The following is an 18,951-nucleotide window of genomic DNA, read 5'->3' as shown; positions in this document are numbered from 1 at the left end:
TAATAGCCATATTTTGTAACTAAAACAATTGTCACTAAACAGTCTGAACTGTGAAATATAATGGATTTACCAACTATAGTTCTTACTGTTTTTGTTATTGTGCACAGCTTTCTGTTAGCAGTCGCATTAAACGTACCACGCTTCAAAGTGTCAACATTAGCAAAAAGATGAATACCAATAAACTAATTAAATCTGTAAGAAACTGTAAACAGACGTAGGTCGGCAAAGATTAAAAGGGATGAATGTCTGAAAAGGTGCGTAATATTTGTGTCTTAACTTCTCTCTGTTTGCCCTTAGTTTACAATTTAGAACATTTTGCTATAAAACAGGTTTGCATGTAGAAGACCTAAGGATTGATTACACGGATCGCATAGAATGGCTTCCTTTTCTCAGCTGAAAGAGCTTCACGATCAATATTTGGAACCCGCCTTGCTAATGGAGATGTACTTTGGGAAGGAATCTGCCTTCCGTGATGATACGAGTAATCAGATTTTTCCTCTTTTGTGCAAAACCTTTGCATCAGGTATGATTCATTTATACCCCACTTGATTCCCAGATGCGTAACATCTCTGAATCCTGCTGGTAATTCACACATGGAGTCTGGGGATATAAACATGCAGTCACCCACCTAAAAGGTGTGAATTATTACTAGTTTCAAAGATATGCTCTTTGGATATGCATTGAGCCCTGTAAGATATAGTTTGAGTGACTTGTCTTTGGGCGTGTTCGTTGTTTCATTAAATCTGCTCAGTAAAACAAATGTATATTTAATACATTAATTACAGTAATCAAATACTGGCAAGTTTGTGTTACTCTACGCAGGCACGGCTTTCCATGGGTGTTTAGCCATTGGTGTTCCCACTAATCTCCCATGGTTTTTGATGCATTCTCAGATTTACGAGGACTTGTAAACCAGGAAATGTGCACTGCCAACATCTTTCTGTCCTCCCAAGTGAGGTGTAATGAGGAGAAATACCTTTCTGTCTTCATGTTGTTTTCTTCTTTTATGTGTGCTGCACTAGGCAGCACATATAGAAAGAAGAACAAGCCTCTCAGGACTGTTTTTGTGATGGATGGCGCCTCTTCCTGCACAAAAAAATAATCCTGCATGCAACAGAGGCACCTTTCTACCATGGTGCATGAGTGCCCGCTGTGTTGCTAGGCTGGAGAATGGCACCAGTGGAAAAGGAAAACAGAGAAATGAGCCACATTTGATCAATCAATCAAGGTTCTCAAAAAGCACAAATAGTCACCTGTTAGGGTTTCAAGATGCAGGAGGTAGGGGGGGGGGGTTCTGCAGCTTCAATTGGAAAGCCAGGTCTTGAGGTCCTTCCTGAATTGACAGTGATTACCTGAGATGCTGAGTTCCAGGTTTCCACAGCGAGGTAGGAGAAGGATCTTCATCAGACCAAGGGCTTGTGGATCCTTTGGATAGAGGCCAGGGGAAGTTGGGCAGAGCAGAGCTGTCTGGTGTCTGTGTAGAATGACATGCTGTGGTTGTGATATGCAGGTCCTGTGTTGGGGAGGTCTTTCTAGGTATGAATGAGGAGCTTGAAGGTGATTCTTTTGTTGATTGGGAGCCAGTAAAGGTTTCTCAGGTGACCAGAGATGTGGCTGCAGACAGTGTTGCTTTAGTCAAGCTTGCTGCTGATGAGCTCCTGGGTAACCATTCTCCTGCACTCTTTGGGGATCCACTTGAAGATCTCCCTAAGAAGGGAGAACATGTGGAAGCATGAGGATTAGACAGTATTGATTTGGCAGTTCATTGAGAGCAAGGAGCCGAGAATGATGCCCAGGTTGTGTGCATGGTCATTGGGCATGGGAGGGTCCTAGCTATGCAGGCCATCAAGAGTCATCCCAGGCGGAGGCAGTGGAGAACAGGCTGAGGACTTCGGTTTTGTTGGGGCTAAGTTTGAGGCAGCTGTCCTTTATCCAGGTGGCTACTGTCTTCATCCCATTGTGGCGGTCGCTGTTGGCGGCTGTAAGTTCATCGGTGAGGGAGAGAATCAGCTAGGTGTTGACAGTGTAGGAGACAATGTTGAGTCAGTGTTTTATGACAATGGCTCGAAGCCTACCAATGTAGATGTTGAAGAGGGTAGGGCACAGAGAGCAACCTGAGGAACTCTGTAGCTAATATCTATATGTTCTGAGGAAAATAGTGAGGTAGGAGAGGATCCACTCTAAGGTTTTGCTGTGGATGCTGACATTATGGAGTCTTGTGCAGAGGGTGTGGTGAAAGATGGTGTTGAAGGTGGCAGAGATGTTTAGGAGGATGAGGGCTATGTTTTCACCTAAGTTCAGTGAATTGCAGATGTCATCTGTAGAATAGCAATCGTGGTCCTGTGGTTGCTTCTGAAGCCTGATTGGGAGGGGTTCAGGGTGTGGCTTGTTTCAATTAATTCATTAAGTTGGGCGTTGATGACCTTATTGAAGAATTTGAATGGGAAGGGGTGAAGAGTCTTTAATTCTTGAGGCCCATCAGGTTGACAGAGGTATTTTTCAGCAGCTGCTGGATCTCTGCATGTTTCCAGACTTCAGGGATTTTGGGTGACTCAATGGAGCAGTTGATGGTGTGAACCATAGTGTTGCCAACTCGTTTAAAAATGTGATGGAGACAGGAGTCCAAGGGGGCTTCAGAGTGCATACTTTTCATGATCCTTAGGGTCTCGTTCATGTTGAGGGTGGTCCAGTTGAGAAGGGTTAGCAGAGATCAGTAGCATTTGGGGTTGGTAGATGCAGACAAGGGGGGTGGGTCCCTGGTTGCAAATCTGTAATATATATCTATGATTTTGCTGTAGAAGAAGGTGGTGAAATTGTTGCAGAGTGGTTGGCAGGGGGTATGTCTGTGGTATCTGTGCTGGGTTTGGTGAATTCTTTGATCACAGTATAGAGTTTTTTGCTGTTGTGAACATTGGCATTGATACAATAATTTATGGTGGTTTTCTTTGTGGTTCTAAAAAGGTGGTGGTGTTTGGTGATGGTGGGATTTAGGCTGTGTGGCCTGATGAGGTCTTCCTGCTCTTCCATCTTCTCTCGAGCTATCTACAAGTTCACCTGAAATCTTGGACATTGGGGGAGAATCAGCTGGTTTTCTTGGAGGGCTGCTTACACGAGGGTTCCCTGAGGGGGTGAATGTGTTGGCATAGTCATAGATCCATAGATGGAGGTGGCATGGAGAGATATTGGCATCAGTGGAGGTCAGTGGTGGGGTCTTGCAGAGGGAGGTGGTGAGTTGGTCTTCAAAGATTTTGTTCCTGCATCTACATAGTTAGCGGTTGGTGCAGTGGTGTTTAGTGGTTGTGATGAAGGAGAAGTTGATGAAGCAATCATCGCTCCAATAGAGTTCATAGTTGTGACTGTTGGATTTGTTGTTAATTGTGGAGCAGATGGTGTTGAGAGTGTGTCCTGCAGAGTGGGTAAATGTAAACTCACTGGATTGAATTGGATAAATACTGTGCATTCCTGCCATTCCCCAGTAATGCAGGGCAGCACATCAAGGTGATGGGATGTGCTCCTCTGCAACACTATTTTATATAAATGTAGCCCTGTATGTGGACGGAAGACGTAAACTGAACAAATGAGTCAGATCAGTGTCCACCCTTGATGCTTTTGTTGTAAGCACTTAAAGGATAAAAGGTAATCTCTGATCTGTATCCAGGGAACAGGAAGAATTAAACCTTTTAAATGATGTAACCATAAACAAGGTAGGAACAGAGGGTGTGCAAATCACAGCAAAGTGTGCACTTTAAGGAGACCATCCAGTTAACTATGTCACAGTACATCCTGAACTGACATTAAATAAAGCAACATTTTATGCTGCCAAATGATGGTGATCATAGAGATGCAGGAAAGGGCAAATACAATCCCCTTTTCCTCTCACAACAAGGCACAGTTATTTCATCTCCTCCATTGTGACTGACAGGCAGCAGCAGTGACCTCATATGAGATACTACTGCTGACACTGCACCCAAAAACCTATGACATAGAATGAGACAAAAACACACTGCGGGGTGGAGAAGATCTGTAAATCCCACATCCACCCTCCAGTAGCATAAGGTCTGATCAGGTATGTTTTTACTGGTCATAATATATAAAAGGCCTCATTGGAATTGAACACCAACACTTTTCAAAGTTCCTGGGGACAGAATAATAATATCTCTGCCCAAAGTCTTGCTTCTAAAAATTGACAATAAAAGCAGGATTCGGCTGTCCAATATACACTGCTTGCCAATCTACAAAAGCACAAATGCTCTTTTTTGTGCAATCAAGAAGACAAATCAGTGAAAGGTCAGAAAGAACCTAATGTAATCTTAACCAAGAGAGCTGCTGCTTGGTAATTACCAGTTTGCTTACATTGTTCATCATTGGTGACTTTCATGACCGTGAAGAAATGAAATTGGTGTCAGACTTATATATGAGAGGCGAAGAAAAAGAAAAAGTGATGTGTGAAAGAATGACACAAGCACTCTTTGTCTGCTGCATAATATATCTTTGAATTTGAGGAGTTTGCATTTGAGATTCCAAAAGTAAGTTGGAAAACTGGTATTATTAGTTTGATTGGGGCCATGCACCTAGTTTTATTTATACTTTTAATTGATTTTTTTAAATTTCTTGTGGTGGATGGCCTGTAGTTTCAGTTGGGGGTGAGTTGTGTCTTTGTAAATAATGTTTCTTCTTTTATAAAGAAACCATCTTGCACAGTTCAGTACATTTTCTCCATGTTCTGAAATCAATTTGCAATATGTACTTAATTCACGATGTAGGTGGTATCTGTTTAATGTTTAATTTAAACATCATTTAGGGTATGGGTATGGATGGCATTAGATTGAAATTCAAAATGTGTTTTTTTGTGTTTTTCACTTTTTTCTCTGTATTTGTTAATGTCTTTGTTGGATGTGTGTTGTTATTACTGGCACACCTTTTTAGCCCTGTGGATTATTGTTTTTGTCATTGTTGCATTCAAGATGTGTTGTTTTGCATGCCTCCTATGTCTGGTCAGTGTGTGAGTATGTTTGTAATAGTAGGCTAGTATTTGCCTTGGCTCCAATTGTGGCCGGTGGCCTTTATGCAAAGTTTGTATTCAAAGGCCTACTTGTGTTTATTATTTTTCAAGCCTCCTTCTTTTTGAGCCATTTTTTAGAGGCAGTCAATGTGATTTTGCCATAGGCCTTCATTGTCTTCCAATTGTAGGCTTATTCCTTTTCCTTGTGGCCTGGCCATGTGGCTGGTGGCCATTTTGTGAAGGCAGCCAGTATGCTTTTGCATTAGGCCTGCATTGTCTTCCCATTACAGGCTTATTGCTTCTTGTTCTGGCCTGGCCATGTGGCTGGCGGCCATTTTCGGTGTGCTTCTGCCATAGGCATGCATGCCTTCTTTGTTGTTGCCATATGTTTTTTCTAGTTGTTGTTCTGCATGCAAAAATGAAGCACAGTTTGCATTTTCTCAAATGCATTAAATAATTTAGCAATTTTTATTTTGAATCGATTCACTATGTGGCCTTGTCTACCACTGGTTTTTCTAGCAAATAGGACCAGAGCTACTCATGGATGCTTGAAACAACTGTTTCTGTGGTGTCTGTTGATTTTAAACATCGTTTAGGGCATGGATGGCATTGGATTGAAAATATGTGTTTGAGGTATTTGATTTTTCTATGCATGCAAAACCTTTTTAGCCCTGCCAATTTTTGTTTTTGGCATTGTTGCTTTAAAAAATGTGTTCTTTTGCATGCCTCCTTTGTCTGACCAGTGTGTGAGTGTGTTTGTAATAGTAGGCCAGCATTTGGCTTGGCTCCCCAGGGGCCATTTTGTAGAATTTGTGCCCATAGGCCTGCTTGTGTTCATTGTTTTCCAGGCCTCCTGCTTGTTCTGGTGGCCTAGCCATGTGGCTGGTGGCTATTTTGTGAAGTTAGCCATGGTGCTTTTGCAATAGGCCTTAGTTCTAAAATACCTTTTTCTTGATTGTTGTTTATTGTGTTTTAATGACCATGTGACACTGCCTCGCAACCATTTTGTGCATTCAGCCAGTGTGCCCCTCTGCCATATGCTTGCATGGATGGTTGATCAAGTGATAATACTAGCAGCTTAATACATTTATAATTAGACGCTTGACAGTAAATTTTTATATTTTACTTGTAATTATTAGTTAATTAATTATATTGTTTTATTTTGTTCTTTTAGTTTTTCTAATTTGTTTCTATTTTCTTTTTTAGATTTTTTTATGCTATTTATTTTTTTTCAGTTTCAAAATATCATCGTTACCATTAACCACATGTGAGATATGTGACATGTGCATTGCACAACAGTATTCAGCACATTGCACAACAGTATTCATTGTCTAGGGATTGTTTTTTTTAAATGTATTTTATTTTAGGAGTTTCATATAACGCTTACAAGACCTGAAGTGTATCAGAGTGCTTTACAGCAGTATAAAATTAATAGAAGCATAGACATTAGAGCATCATAACATGAGTAACAACAAAGACAATAGAGTCCATCCACTAGTATCTATAGTACTAGAGGTCACATAGATTGAGGTCATTGGCCAGATGCAAAGAGATGACGGTTGAGGAGAAGTTATTTAAGTTGTCTCTTGAAGATCGTGAAAGAGGGATTAGTACTGATGTGGGTAGCGAGAGAGTTCAAGATTTTTGGGCAGTCCCGGAGAAAGAGCGGGAGAGGGCATTTTGTTTATGTTTTTTGGGGGGGATTAAGAGGAGCGAGTTGGAGCTTCTTATGTTTCTTGATTGACCTGCTTTTGTGAGTTTAGCTGCAAGGTAGATCGGTTTACCTGTGTGTAGGGATTTATGGGTGAGACAGGCAGTTTTGAAAGTGCAGCAAGCTTCGATGGGAAGCCATTTTAGGTCCTGTATTGCAGGGGTCATGTGGTTGAATTTCTTGGTCCCAGTGACCATTCTTGCAGCTGAGTTTAGGGTGGCTCTCATGGGGCCATCTGTTTTTTAGCTGTCCTAGTTAGTGTGGCATTTCCATAGTCCAGCATGGAGAGAACTAGAGATTGGGTTGCGATTTTCAGGTCATTGGTGGGTACGAAAGGTTTGATTTTGTTGAGGAGTCTTAGGTTGTAGAGGGTGCCTTTTGCTGTGGAGTTAACATGGGAACTCATGATGAGACTTGAGTCTAGAGAGGTCCCTAAGGATTTAGCTGTGATTGCTGGAGTAAGGTTACAGTTTAGAGTTTAGGTTGTTTATCCATTCTTGGATTTTGAGGGGGGGGGTTGTTCTTGATTGGAGAAGAGAAGGATTTCATTTTCTTCTTGGTTGAGTTTAAAGTGGTTGAGTGTTAGCCAATTTTCTACTTTTGATAGAGTGGAGTTGAGTCGGATGATATCATTGAGGGAGGAGATCTTGAGGTATAGCTGGGTGTCGTCAGCATAGAGGTGATAGTCAATGTTTGCTTGTTTAAGAATGGTAGTGAGCGATTCCATGTAAATGTTGAAGAGTGTGGGGAAGAGGACTTAACCTTGGGGGACACCTCAAGTTGAGGGGGAGACATCGGACATCGTATTCTTGATTTTGATGAATTGGGAGAGATTATGTAGAAAGGAGAAAATCCATTTAAGGATATTACCATCTACTCCAATGCATTTTTGTAGGGTGCCTAAGTGTCAAAAAGCAGCTGATAGGTCAAGGAGGACAAGTAGGCAGCATTTGTTTGAGTCAGGGGAGTTATGAATGTCAGCTGTTATGTTCAGTATGGCGGTTTCTGTGCTAGATCCCTTTCTGAAACCGATTGGTGTGAGTCACATAGGTTGTTAAATTCCAGGTGTTGGTTCAGTTGGGCAAGAACTAATTTTGCCATGATTTTAGCTAGGAAAGGAAGGTTGGTGATGGGCGTGAAGTTTTTTGGGTCATTCGGGTCAGCATTAGTTTTTTTTAGAAGGGGGTGACTTGGCCTTATTTGAGGCAGTCGGGCATCATTCCGATGTTTAGGGAGCTGTTGATGATCTTTGTCAACATTGGGGTTAGGGTGAGGTGGAGGTTCTTAGCCATGGAGGCTGGTAGGGGGTCAGCAAAGTGGTTGGAGGGTTTGGAGGCGGTAATCACCTTGGAGATGTTCTCTTCAGAGAGAGGTTTGAAGTCCTCCCAACATTTAGGGGAAAGATGGGTATCTAGGGTGAAGGTTTATTTTGGTGGTTGGCAGAGGAGGGGTCTCGTCTTCTGAGAGTATGTCAGAAACTGGGGTTGAGTTGTGTTTGGTTGTGGCTGAGGAATTGCTGTGTTGGAATTGAGGGTGCTGATCAAGGGAGAGCTCAATATTGGTGATTTTGTCATCAAAGAAGTTAGCAAGGTTGTTACAGTGAAGTTTGGAGGCTGGGGAGTTTGCTTTGGTGGGCTTGGAGTTCTGTTTCTGGATGACGTTGAAAAGTTCTTTGGGGTGGCTCTTGGCTTTGTCTAGTGCACTCCGGAAGAAGGAGGCTTTTTGCTTGATTATGTGTTGTTTGTAATTGCTGTGTTCTTTTCGGAGCAGGGAGAGGTTAGTTGTGAATGGATTCCCTCTCCAGAGTCTCTCAACGACTCTGACCTTTCTTCTTGCGGAGTTGAGGTCTTTGTTAAACCAGGCTCTGGAGGGGGTGTCTCTGGCTCTTTTCAGGTTCAGAGGGGCTAGTTGGTCAAGAGCAGTTTCATTGTCATTTGTCAGCTGCAGCTCCCTCAGTGCTGCATTACACATGACGCACAATGCCAATCGCCAAACAAATTATTTCCTATTTTTTCTCAGCGTACTGTACAGTACAACATGAGACTCTTGTTGTAGTCAAAGACTCATATATGGTTACACTGTATAGTATTTTGTTTAACTGAGGTAATAACACTAACAAGTGTGACCACACACTACATTACATTATGTTTGTGTGTGCTAGCAATTGAACAAAAATAATTCCTTGTTCCATTGCTGTTCTTCTTGATTCTTTGCTTTTAGGTACCCAGGAGAGGAGGAGTCAGCATCACCCATTTTCCTGCCAGACAGAAGGCCTGCGCACAAGGTCACGTGATATGTGATCACAAAGATCTCTTCAACTTGTGAATCTAAGACAAGTGCGGCTGCGTGCTAACTGACAGCTTCAAGATGGCCCCAAAGAGAGGTACCTGTACCAAGAAAGTCAGAGAAGAAGAAGGCACTGCCACTTGTACCCACCGGTATGTCACCGAAGACCTTTTTTAGGAAACCAAACATTGCCCCTGTAATAGCGGTTTCCCAGGAGAAATATGGGAGCAGCACCCCAGCATCAGTGGAACTACTTCAAAAAACAAGACCTAAGCCTATGTCTGTCTCAGAGGCAGCCAGTCTAATCACAGTAATGGTGATGTGTCGTGACGTTAACATTGACTTCTCTTTATCGCAAAGTAGTACCCAATCAATGCAGTTCCTCCTGAAGTAGGGGCAGTTCAGGATATAAATATTACTGCAGAGGAAGAAGAAGAGAAAGTCACCCTTTCAGAAGATCCATTGTTTTCCAGATCCCCAGCTAGGAAAAGGTGGGTTAGTCCATCAACTTCTTCTGCAAGCCCTCCTTCTGATGCCCACCTCAGTCTCAGATTGAAACATGTCACAAGACAAGGCTACAGAAAAGGAAGGTTCCGGAAAGCCTTAGATTTATGGAGGTATATGTAAAAGAGGAGGATGATGATGAGCCTGTCATCATAGACATCAGTTCCACCCCAATGGAGTATGACATTACCCCATCCCAAATTGCTGTGAGGAATGTGGCATGGATGCCACCATCACATATTCCACCAACACCATCTCCAGCTGCTATATTTGCTAAGTCCCAGCAGTGACCTACATCCACCACAACCACCTCAGTAGAAATAGGTACTGCACAAGCATTGTCAGAAATTTGACCTTCCCAGTTTGGGACTTCTTTTCGGTTAGCCAGAAGGAGGTGAACATTGCTGTATGCTCCATATGTGGAGTAGGTGTTAGGTAAGCTTGATACAAACTAGAGTGCCGGAGGCAGAACAACCTATCTGAGAAAACGTTACCTGATCCAGTGGGAGGCTTACCTTAGTTGGGATTAAGATCAGATCACGGTGTAAGGTGAACAAGAGGGAGACATTTTCTATGGCACACAAAGAAGTCTTGTCCCCAGCAGTACAGTGGTACCGCTCACATCATCATTAGCAACATTGCATTGGCACACAAGTCAGGCTGAGAGACCAAGTGGTCCAAGGCAAGAGAGCACTGCAAACAAAAAACGTGCATTGTAACTAAGAATAATTGGTCTCAAGAAGTCATCTGCATCAGTGGCATCAGAAATGAAAAAAATCTAGGCTACCATTCTTAGCATGTTTAGGCCAGAGGGGCTGTATGAACGCAACCAACCAACGGCAATTTTGTACAACGTGAAGCCTGCTAAAATGTCAGAGCTGGACCTACTCCCTTTTTCTTTTGTGGAAGGGATGGGGTTTCTATAATTTTTGGCAGCCAACTGCCAGAAATGGAAGGTTACCAGCTCGTCCTATTTTACCAACGATGCTGTTCCAGCACTTCTTCATGACATGCTAGAACTGCTTGTTCAAGCTTTACAACAGGGTTCTGTACACACTATCCACCTGTCGACAGATATGTGGACCAGGTGCTAAACCACTGATTACATATGCACCACTGCACTCTAGATCTCTTTTTTGGGGATTAGAGAAAAGATATCTGCAGGTGCTGACACTGCAACATTTTTAATGGCACTCAGAATCATGCTACAGTAGCCATGTTCACCATAGAAAAATCGCATACTGCTTCAAACCTTTGGAATACTTTAACACTAAGGTCTTTGAATGGTCTTTGATGGTTGTGACCAAGAGGGATTAACATTGATTTTGCTGCCACGGACATTGGTAGTAATATAGTTAAGGCAATAGCCAATGGTGGCTCAGTTTGTGTCCTGTGTTTGGCGCACAGCATTAACATCATTGTTCACGACTTTATGCAAAAAGAAGAATGAGTAAGCATTTTACTAATCACCTGTAGAAGACTCTAAGCACATTTCAGCCATTCCTTTATAGCCCGGAAGCAGCTGAGGCTCATTCACCATGATAATAGAATGCCAGTTAAAGTACTCATCCATGAGGTAGGAATATGGGGCAATCAATGAATATTTGCATAAGGCACGGTCAGACTACGTGCGACGAATGCAGCGCCAACCTGATCTAAGTATAAGATTGATAATAGTCCTCTTGTGAACTACCAAGTGCACTGGGATTACACAGAATATGCCAGGGAAAGAGGGTATGCTACTGTGAAAGGCATGATCATTGAGTTAGAGGGGGCGTGGCCAGCAGCCGATCATGGTGGTCGCTTGCTAGATGTGCTCTGGAATGAGCCTCCAAAATCCTGCTCTATATATGCCAAAAATCATCCGTGGATGCCTGTAGCTGCAGTGTGAGACCGTGGGGACATGCCTGGACACTCGGTGCTGTACAAATGCAGAGGAGGGGACACGGTGCACTAATATCGCAGAAGCCGCATGGTGCGTGAAGAGGACGCTCGGCTGCCTGGATCGGAGATCTAACGCCACGGATCCTGGGGACTGCTACTCTGGGGCAGGAGCGGCAGAGACAGATGGAGTGGGCAGTGTGGCACATCTCCGGAAACGCCGACCGCTATCTGCCGAAACAGCACCTACGGAAATGCAATCGGGTGAGGAGAAGCCTGAGGCAGGACACCGGGCACACATCTAAGACTGCTCTGTTCCAGCAGGATAGCAATGCAGGTGCCTGGCTCCACTTATCTCCCAAAGACCTTCTCAGATCATAACCCTCTGGAATCCATCATCACATGGGGTAGCGTACCCAGACCAGTCCCAATATGGCGCCTCTGGCCGCATCTCCTGGAGGACCAAGTATTTCGAAATACCCTTTCCACCACTATTGAACACTATTTTATAAACAACAGTAATACAGCCTCGAATAAACTGATAGAATGGAATGCCCTTAAGGTGGTGATATTTTTAATTTTCACTTGCACTCACATATTAGGTCCCTACACTTCACTGACATCACCTGCACCAACACAAAGCCTTCTGTCACAAAAAACAGTGCTCCTGCGTAGTTCGTAGGTCGCAGCACGCCCCGCCCCGTTAGAGGGACAGGAAGACCCTCATGATGAAGCATGACACTAAAGGACTTTTTAGTGTGTGAGGGGTATTTTAAAAAGCACACAGTGCTCTCATATTTTCAGATCTAAGAGAGAGCCTAGGATCACACTACACACCGCTAAATAATAATTAATAAAAATAGTCACCACCACACAGCCTTTAAATTCAACTTTGTGTGCCCTGGGCTCCTCCAAATCAGGTATCCAGGGCCTATGTTATTTTCCTAAAACTGCAATGAAAACTAAACCCAATTGACATCTCTGGCCCTAGGTCAGCCCCTGGTATATGGTACCACAGCACTTATTGTGCCACCCTTAGTGGCCCTGCACTATTACACTCACAGAATGCCTTTGCAGGTTGCATGTTTTGGTGCAGAACAAAGGGAAGAGTTGACTTGGCACACATCGCTGGGTGCTATGCCTACAACCCACTACCTTGGCATAGATCAGTCACCCCTCTAACTGGGTGCACTATATCAGTGGTAGGGTACTGGTGCATGAGCCCTGTACCCCTACAGTGTCCATTCTTAGACATTATATGTGCAGTTCTGCCATTAGGAGTATATGGTGCTGAAAGTCTGCCATTATAAACTCCACAGGCCCATAATGGCTACACTGAAAACTGAAAAGTTTAGCATCAAACTTCTCAGCAAATTAAACCCACACTGATGCCAGTGTGGAATTCAATGAAACATTCACACAGAAGGCAACTTAGAAATGCCCCTTGAAAAATTACCTACCACTAGAGTCCAGACTGAGTGGCTGCTTGCAGCTGCCATCACCAAACATGTTTCTGGACCCCTGGGTAGAGCGCCTGCTACTCTCAGGGGAACATCCTGGGATAAGGTGCTAAGCCTCCTCCCCAGGATTGGAAGGGTCCACAAAGGGGAATATTCAAAGGCTTGCCACCTTTGTGAGCTACCCCAGGCCACTTGCTGCTTTCAGCAACTGGTCCCCACTGGTTCTGAACCCCACTTTGGGTGGGAGAACAGGCGGAAAAAACAAGTACCGAAGAGAGGTATGTCCATGTCTGCCAAATCCACCCCTCAGGTGAAGGAGGTGAGGTGACGCACAACTCTGAGTCTTGCAGATGGGGGGACCCAGCCAACTAGGAAAAGTCTTATGCCCCCTCCCACTGGAGGGTGGCATAATAGGGTGTGTATCCAACCATGTGACGGGACCCACTGGTCCAAACCTTTTTACCAACCAGTAATGCCCCTAAATCTTGTATTTTGAGACACCCCTGAACCTTCCTCAGACAAAAAACCAGAAGAAGAAAAGAAGAAGAACCAAACAGATTTGCCAAAGTTAACAAGAGAAGGTGTCCCAACGACTTGGCCTCAACCCTAGTGGCCTATCCCCACTGCGAACCTGCAGAAGCAAGCCTACAGTATGTCCTACAACCATCCACCTTAAGAAACCCGAGGACCTGCCCTGTCTTCAAAAGAAAAGACTTGGTCTCCTGTGAACACCAGATTTGTTTACCAACAGACTCCAGCTCAGGCAGGATCCACAAGTTTGCACCACTCTGTACCCGATGCCCATGGCCTGAGTTCGAGTGGCCCAACACCAAGAGGAAGTCTCCCCGCTGATCCTGACCCAAGATCAGATAACCCCTGACCTGCCTCAAACCTCCAGCTGATGCCTGCAGCCTCAAACCTGTGACTAGGAGCTGGTAAGAAGAGCCAACCATAAAGGTACCCCTGCACCTGATGCCCCACAGCCTTGGGTACCCCAACTGACTGTGCCTAATGAACCCAGAGCATCCCAACTTACCTCTTCAAATGGTGGCCGCACCCAGAAGACCTTCATCCCAGAGCCTGCAGAGTCTTTGCAAACCGGAGATTACCTATTGAATATTACAGGGTTCCAGAAGCCAAAACAGCTGGCCCAATACCGCTGAGGGTACATCTTTTGTGCTGGCTCAAACCCCCATCCTAACTTTACAACTCCTAAACTGTAAAAAACTCCTCATTTTAAGACTTTGGGTATTCACGGAAGGCATTTAGGAGTCCTAAAGTTAGGAGTCCTAAATGTACTACTACTAAATTGAGAAAAATCCTAATTTTAAGACTTCAGTTACTCACAGAAGGCAGTTAGGAGTCCTAAAGTTAGGACTCTTATCTTCTTTGAATACCAAAATGAGTAAATGCCTTCTGCGAATACCAAAATGAGTAAGTGCCTTCTGTGAATACCAAAATGGTAGTAAGTTTAGGATTTTGTCTTAAGTCAGTTCTTTGAATCGGGCCCACTCTGTATGATTTCAATGGACTTTACAATTTGTTAGTGAAAGAACATATTGTAAGTAATTGTGGTAATGAAAAATTAGCATTTGGTAGACCTAGCTCTAATTCCTCCTCATGAATCGGGAAAGAATGCAAACCATTGGGTCAAGACAAGGGTGACAAAACCAACCACTGGTGGTGACCAAAGGAAAGGGGTTACAAACATCCACAGAGGAAAGGTGGTGAGAACCCCGTAGGTAAAGAGCATGAGTCTTCAAAAGGATGCCTAAAACCTGCACAGGGGGGTGGGTCTCAAAACTCTTACCAATCAACTAATAGGTACAGGGGAACTAATTTTGATCCTGCAAAGGTCTGGTGTAACAATTGTAGAAAGTTGGGACACTTAACTGGAGATGCTACTTGTCATAACAAGAAGCCCCCTCATCCTAGTACAGCTACTCCTGGGTAGTAAGTCTCCAGATGGGATCAACAGTGTGCCTAGAGCACATTGGGTGGCACACTGAAGCAGTTCTAGTTTCAGAGGGGGAAGTAGAGTTTACCACTTTAACTGTGTGGCCACCCAACTTAAAGAAATATTTGCAATACCCTTGGATTAATGGAACTAGGATAGAAGCTCTGATGGATACAGGTGCCAGTGTGACTATGTAATTGCCCATTTATATCGCGCAACAATCGCTCCAAGGAGCATCTAGGCGCCCATGTATGGTCAACCTGGTGTCATGTTGCCTTACTGCTTGACTTGACCAGATCCGGAATCACACTAGACCTCTGGCAATTGTGTCTTGAAGATTGAAAATCCAGGTTTTTAATTGTTTACGGAACTCTGTTTCCCTGTCCAATGCTCTCAGGTGTAGAGGGAGAGTATTCCACGCTTTTGCACCTAATACCGCCAGGGACTTGCCCCCTCAGGTTTTAAGTCTGAACCCTGGTACTATGCTAAGAGATACACTGGTTTCCCCTGAATAATACTTGATTGGGAGAACATACCCAGTCACTAATGCTGACAGTATTCCCACTAATCACGCAATTGCTATGATGACATTATACGGGGGGTCACTTGCCTGAAACAGGTAGTGGTCTCTCCAAAACTTCAAGCTGCTTCTATGTGGCAATGACCTGGAAACCTCAGCATGGGCTAAAGTAGTTTTGAAAACCCTTGTAGCAATGCTGAATATCCCTGAGATGGTGTGTGTAAAAACAAGAGCACAGCGCAAAAAAGAGGGTGAAAAAGAAGTGTTGGAGCCTGAAAGTATGGCCCGACTTTCCAAGAGAAAAGGTAAGAAGACCTGGAAACAAGCTTCTGAAAAGCAAAAGGATCAGGACTCCTCTACTCAGGGAGGGGAGTGGACACCTAAGAGGGAACAGAGCCCATGGACCTTGACCATTACCAGGTTGAATTCTTAGGCCTAGGGAAGCCTTTAGGGAAGAGCTGTGCCAGGGTCAGCAGGACTGTCCCATTCTTGAAGCTGCTACCCAGAAAAAGGGAAATTTAATTGATACCCACAAAGGTTTTTGGGAGGAGCGACTACTGTACACTGAGGCCAAAGACCACCAGGAGAGTGGTAATGCCTTAGAAGTACAGAGAGTTATTACTAACTTTAGCACATAACATCCCCCTAGTTGGACATCTGGGCCAAACCAAAACTTTTACTGGCTCCGATGTCTCAGAAAGTAAAGGAGTTGTTCATCTCCTGTGTCATCTGTCAGGCCAGTGGCAAAATAGGTGGGCACGTAAAGGCCCTCTTGATATCACTACCAGTGGGTAGGGTTCCCTTTAACAGAGGAGGTGTGGACATAGTGGGTCCACTTGAACCTCACACAGCATCAGGAAACAAATGTATACTCGTGGTAGTAGATCATGCCATTGGGTATCCTGAAGAAATTCCCTTAGGACTACTACTGCTCCTGCAGTACCCAAGGCCCTCATTGGTGTCTTCAACGGGGTACGGTTCCTAAGGAGGTGGTTTCAGACAGAGGTTCCAACTTCATGATTTGATTTGATTTGATTTGTCAACTTGTAAAGCGCGCGAATGCCCGTGGGCGTCTTGGCGCTATGACAGATCCTCATCTCTCAAGAACGGTGTCTAGAGTTATGCAGAGAACAGCCAGGATTTTACTTTCTTTCTAAAGGATTCCAAAGATGGACAAGTTTTTATGGCAAGAGTCAGCTGATTCCAGGTTCATGCTGCATGTACAATGAAGCTTCTTCCACCCCAGTTAGCTCGTCTAAATCTGGGGACACTAATTAGCTACAATTGACCAGATCTAAGAAGTCTCGTTGTTTCATATTGTTTTAAATGAGACTGATCCTGTTCCCTGAAGTGCCTTGTAGGCCAGGCAGAGTGATTTAAATTTCACTCTTTTTGCAATTGGCAGCCAATGCAGGGTTTTTAGTTTGTGACTGATTGGCTCAAACTTAGGTATGCCTAAAACCAATCTGGCTGCTGCGTTTTGCAGGCATTGTAATTTAGCTATGATTTTTGTCCTAGCTCCGGCATATAAGCCGTTCCCGTAATCCAGTCTTGCCAAGGCTAAGGCTGTCACTACTGTTTTACGTGAATCCTGTGGTAGATAAGGCAGTATCTTTTTTATCATTTTTAAAATATACCAGATTGTTGATGACAACTTGCTGGCTTGGGCTTCAAATGAAAGATTGGTGCCGAGAGTGACGCCCTTATTCTTCACTTTTTCTGATGAGTTTGGGCATCTATCCAAGTCATTAGGCCACCAAGCGGGGGACCAGATGTTTGTGTCACCCCCTAGTATCATCACCTCACTTTTGTCTCTGTTGAGCTGTAGGCAATCATACATCGTTGGAATTTGTCTGCTGTGTCCTCCACATCCTTGCTGATGGACACCACAATTTGGGTGTCGTCAGCATAGGATATTGGGGTGAAACCACAGTTTCTTATGATTTCTGCAGGGGGGCCATGTATAAGTTAAAAAGGGTAGGACTCAGTGAGGACCCCTGCGGGACCCCGCATGGTGAGTTAAAAGATTTCGATTTCGCTCCTCCTACTTCTACAGCAAAAGTTCTGTTTACTAAGTAGAATGCGATGAGGGTATATGCTGAACCATGTATTTCTGCTGTTTTTAAACGAGTTAGGAGAATCTCGTGACTGACCGTGTCGAAGGCCGCCGATAGGTCGAGTAATATCAAGGCGGCCTTCGGACTATTATCCAGCACGTTCCTAACTTCTTCCACAGCTGTAATTAAATCAGTTTCCGTTCCGTGTCCTTCACGAAAACCAAACTGAGAGTGGTCTAGCCAGTTACCGTCCATCAGATAGCGGGATAGCTGTTTGTTTAAGAGTTTCTCTAAAATCTTTGTGGCAAAAGGGATCCTAGCTATTGGTCTATAGTTACTTGGTTCTTCACAGTCCAAATTTGATTTTTTTAGTAGTGGTCTAATTGATATATTTTTCCAGTCGTCTGGAAAAGTATTAGTTCCAAGTATTTGAACAAATAATTTTTCTAATACCAGGCTCAGTTGTTCTGAGCAGATTTGCATTATTTTGGGTGGGCAAGGGCCCATTGGGCTACCTGAGTTAGTAGTGAGTAATTCCTTCTGGATTTGATCTACTGTTGGAGGAATAAATTGGAACAGTATGGGTTGGACTGATTGTTCCACTGAATTTGTTGATTGTGAGGTAGCCTGATCTGCCTGATCTGCCATGTCTGTGTTTACAAAGAACTCACCTAATATGTTACAAAAGTCTGACGACATTTCTTCTGATGTACTGTTTTCAATTTTTGAAAGTTTTTTTAACAGTAGAGAAGAGGGATTTACTAAAGTTTTTTGACTCATTAATTTTTTGAACAAAGTATTTGCTTTTCTCTGTTGTTATTAATTTTTTGTAGCTAGCTAGAACTGCCTTATATTCTTTTTTAGCTGGGTGTCGTAGTTGGTTCTCTATTTTTTTTCTGCTCTTCTACACAATTGTTTTTGTTCCTTCAAAGCTTCTGAGAACCATGGTTGTGACGGGGTCTTTCTTTTGAAGGTGACTTTCTTTAGTGGGACTGTGAGTCGGACTGCATCCTCCAACCACTTGTTGAATTGTTTACAGGCTTTGTTGCTGTCTACGTCGAGAGTTGGATAAGATGAGCAGAGAGTGTCAATAAAGACTTTGGGGCTGGACTTTGGACCAGTCAGGATAGGTGTTTTTTATGGCTTCGACAGGTCTTCCTGTATCTTGTGCGATTTCTAATGAAAAGGAGACCATCTTGTGATCTGATCACTGGATCATGAGCGTATCAATTTTATTTAGGTTCTGACATGATGTGAAAATGCCATCCAAGGTATGTCCGGCGCAGTGTGTATCTAAGTGTACTTTTTGTTCTAAATCAAAGTTTGCCATTTCATCTTTAAGTGAAATTACCTTGGGGTCGGAATTTTTCTCCAAGTTTATATTAAAGTCTCCTAAAATTGTATAGTCAAGGCTCATCACGCTTGATTATTGAAATGGACTTAAAAGCTCAATTAAAGGCGTTTTAGCGTTAGGTGGTCTATAGATCAGTAGGCCGTTAAACGTATAATTGTTCGTAATCTTAATTTAAAAGGTCAATGTTTCACAGTCCGGGTTGCTTCCTTTATCTGAACT

The 18,951-nt window shown here is 43.6% G+C and overlaps 1 protein-coding gene across 1 annotated transcript in view; it reads left to right on the top strand.

Annotated features, from left to right (window-relative positions):
- The first annotated feature begins 366 nt into the window (after positions 1 to 366).
- LOC147718275 (nicotinamide N-methyltransferase-like) overlaps positions 367 to 18,951 on the top strand; it is an 84,004-nt gene continuing 65,419 nt past the window's right edge. Inside the window, exon 1 of the mRNA XM_086966674.1 lies at positions 367 to 523. Coding sequence (XP_086822800.1) covers positions 376 to 523 — 148 coding nt within the window. The 5' untranslated portion in view covers positions 367 to 375. The remainder of the gene's footprint in view (positions 524 to 18,951) is intronic.

Source organism: Lissotriton vulgaris, chromosome 4_1 (genome assembly GCF_964263255.1).
Source record: "Lissotriton vulgaris chromosome 4_1, aLisVul1.2, whole genome shotgun sequence".
Classification (NCBI taxonomy): Eukaryota; Metazoa; Chordata; class Amphibia; order Caudata; family Salamandridae; genus Lissotriton; species Lissotriton vulgaris.
Note: the sequence above shows the minus strand (reverse complement) of the source record. Positions and strands in the feature narration are given on the sequence as shown.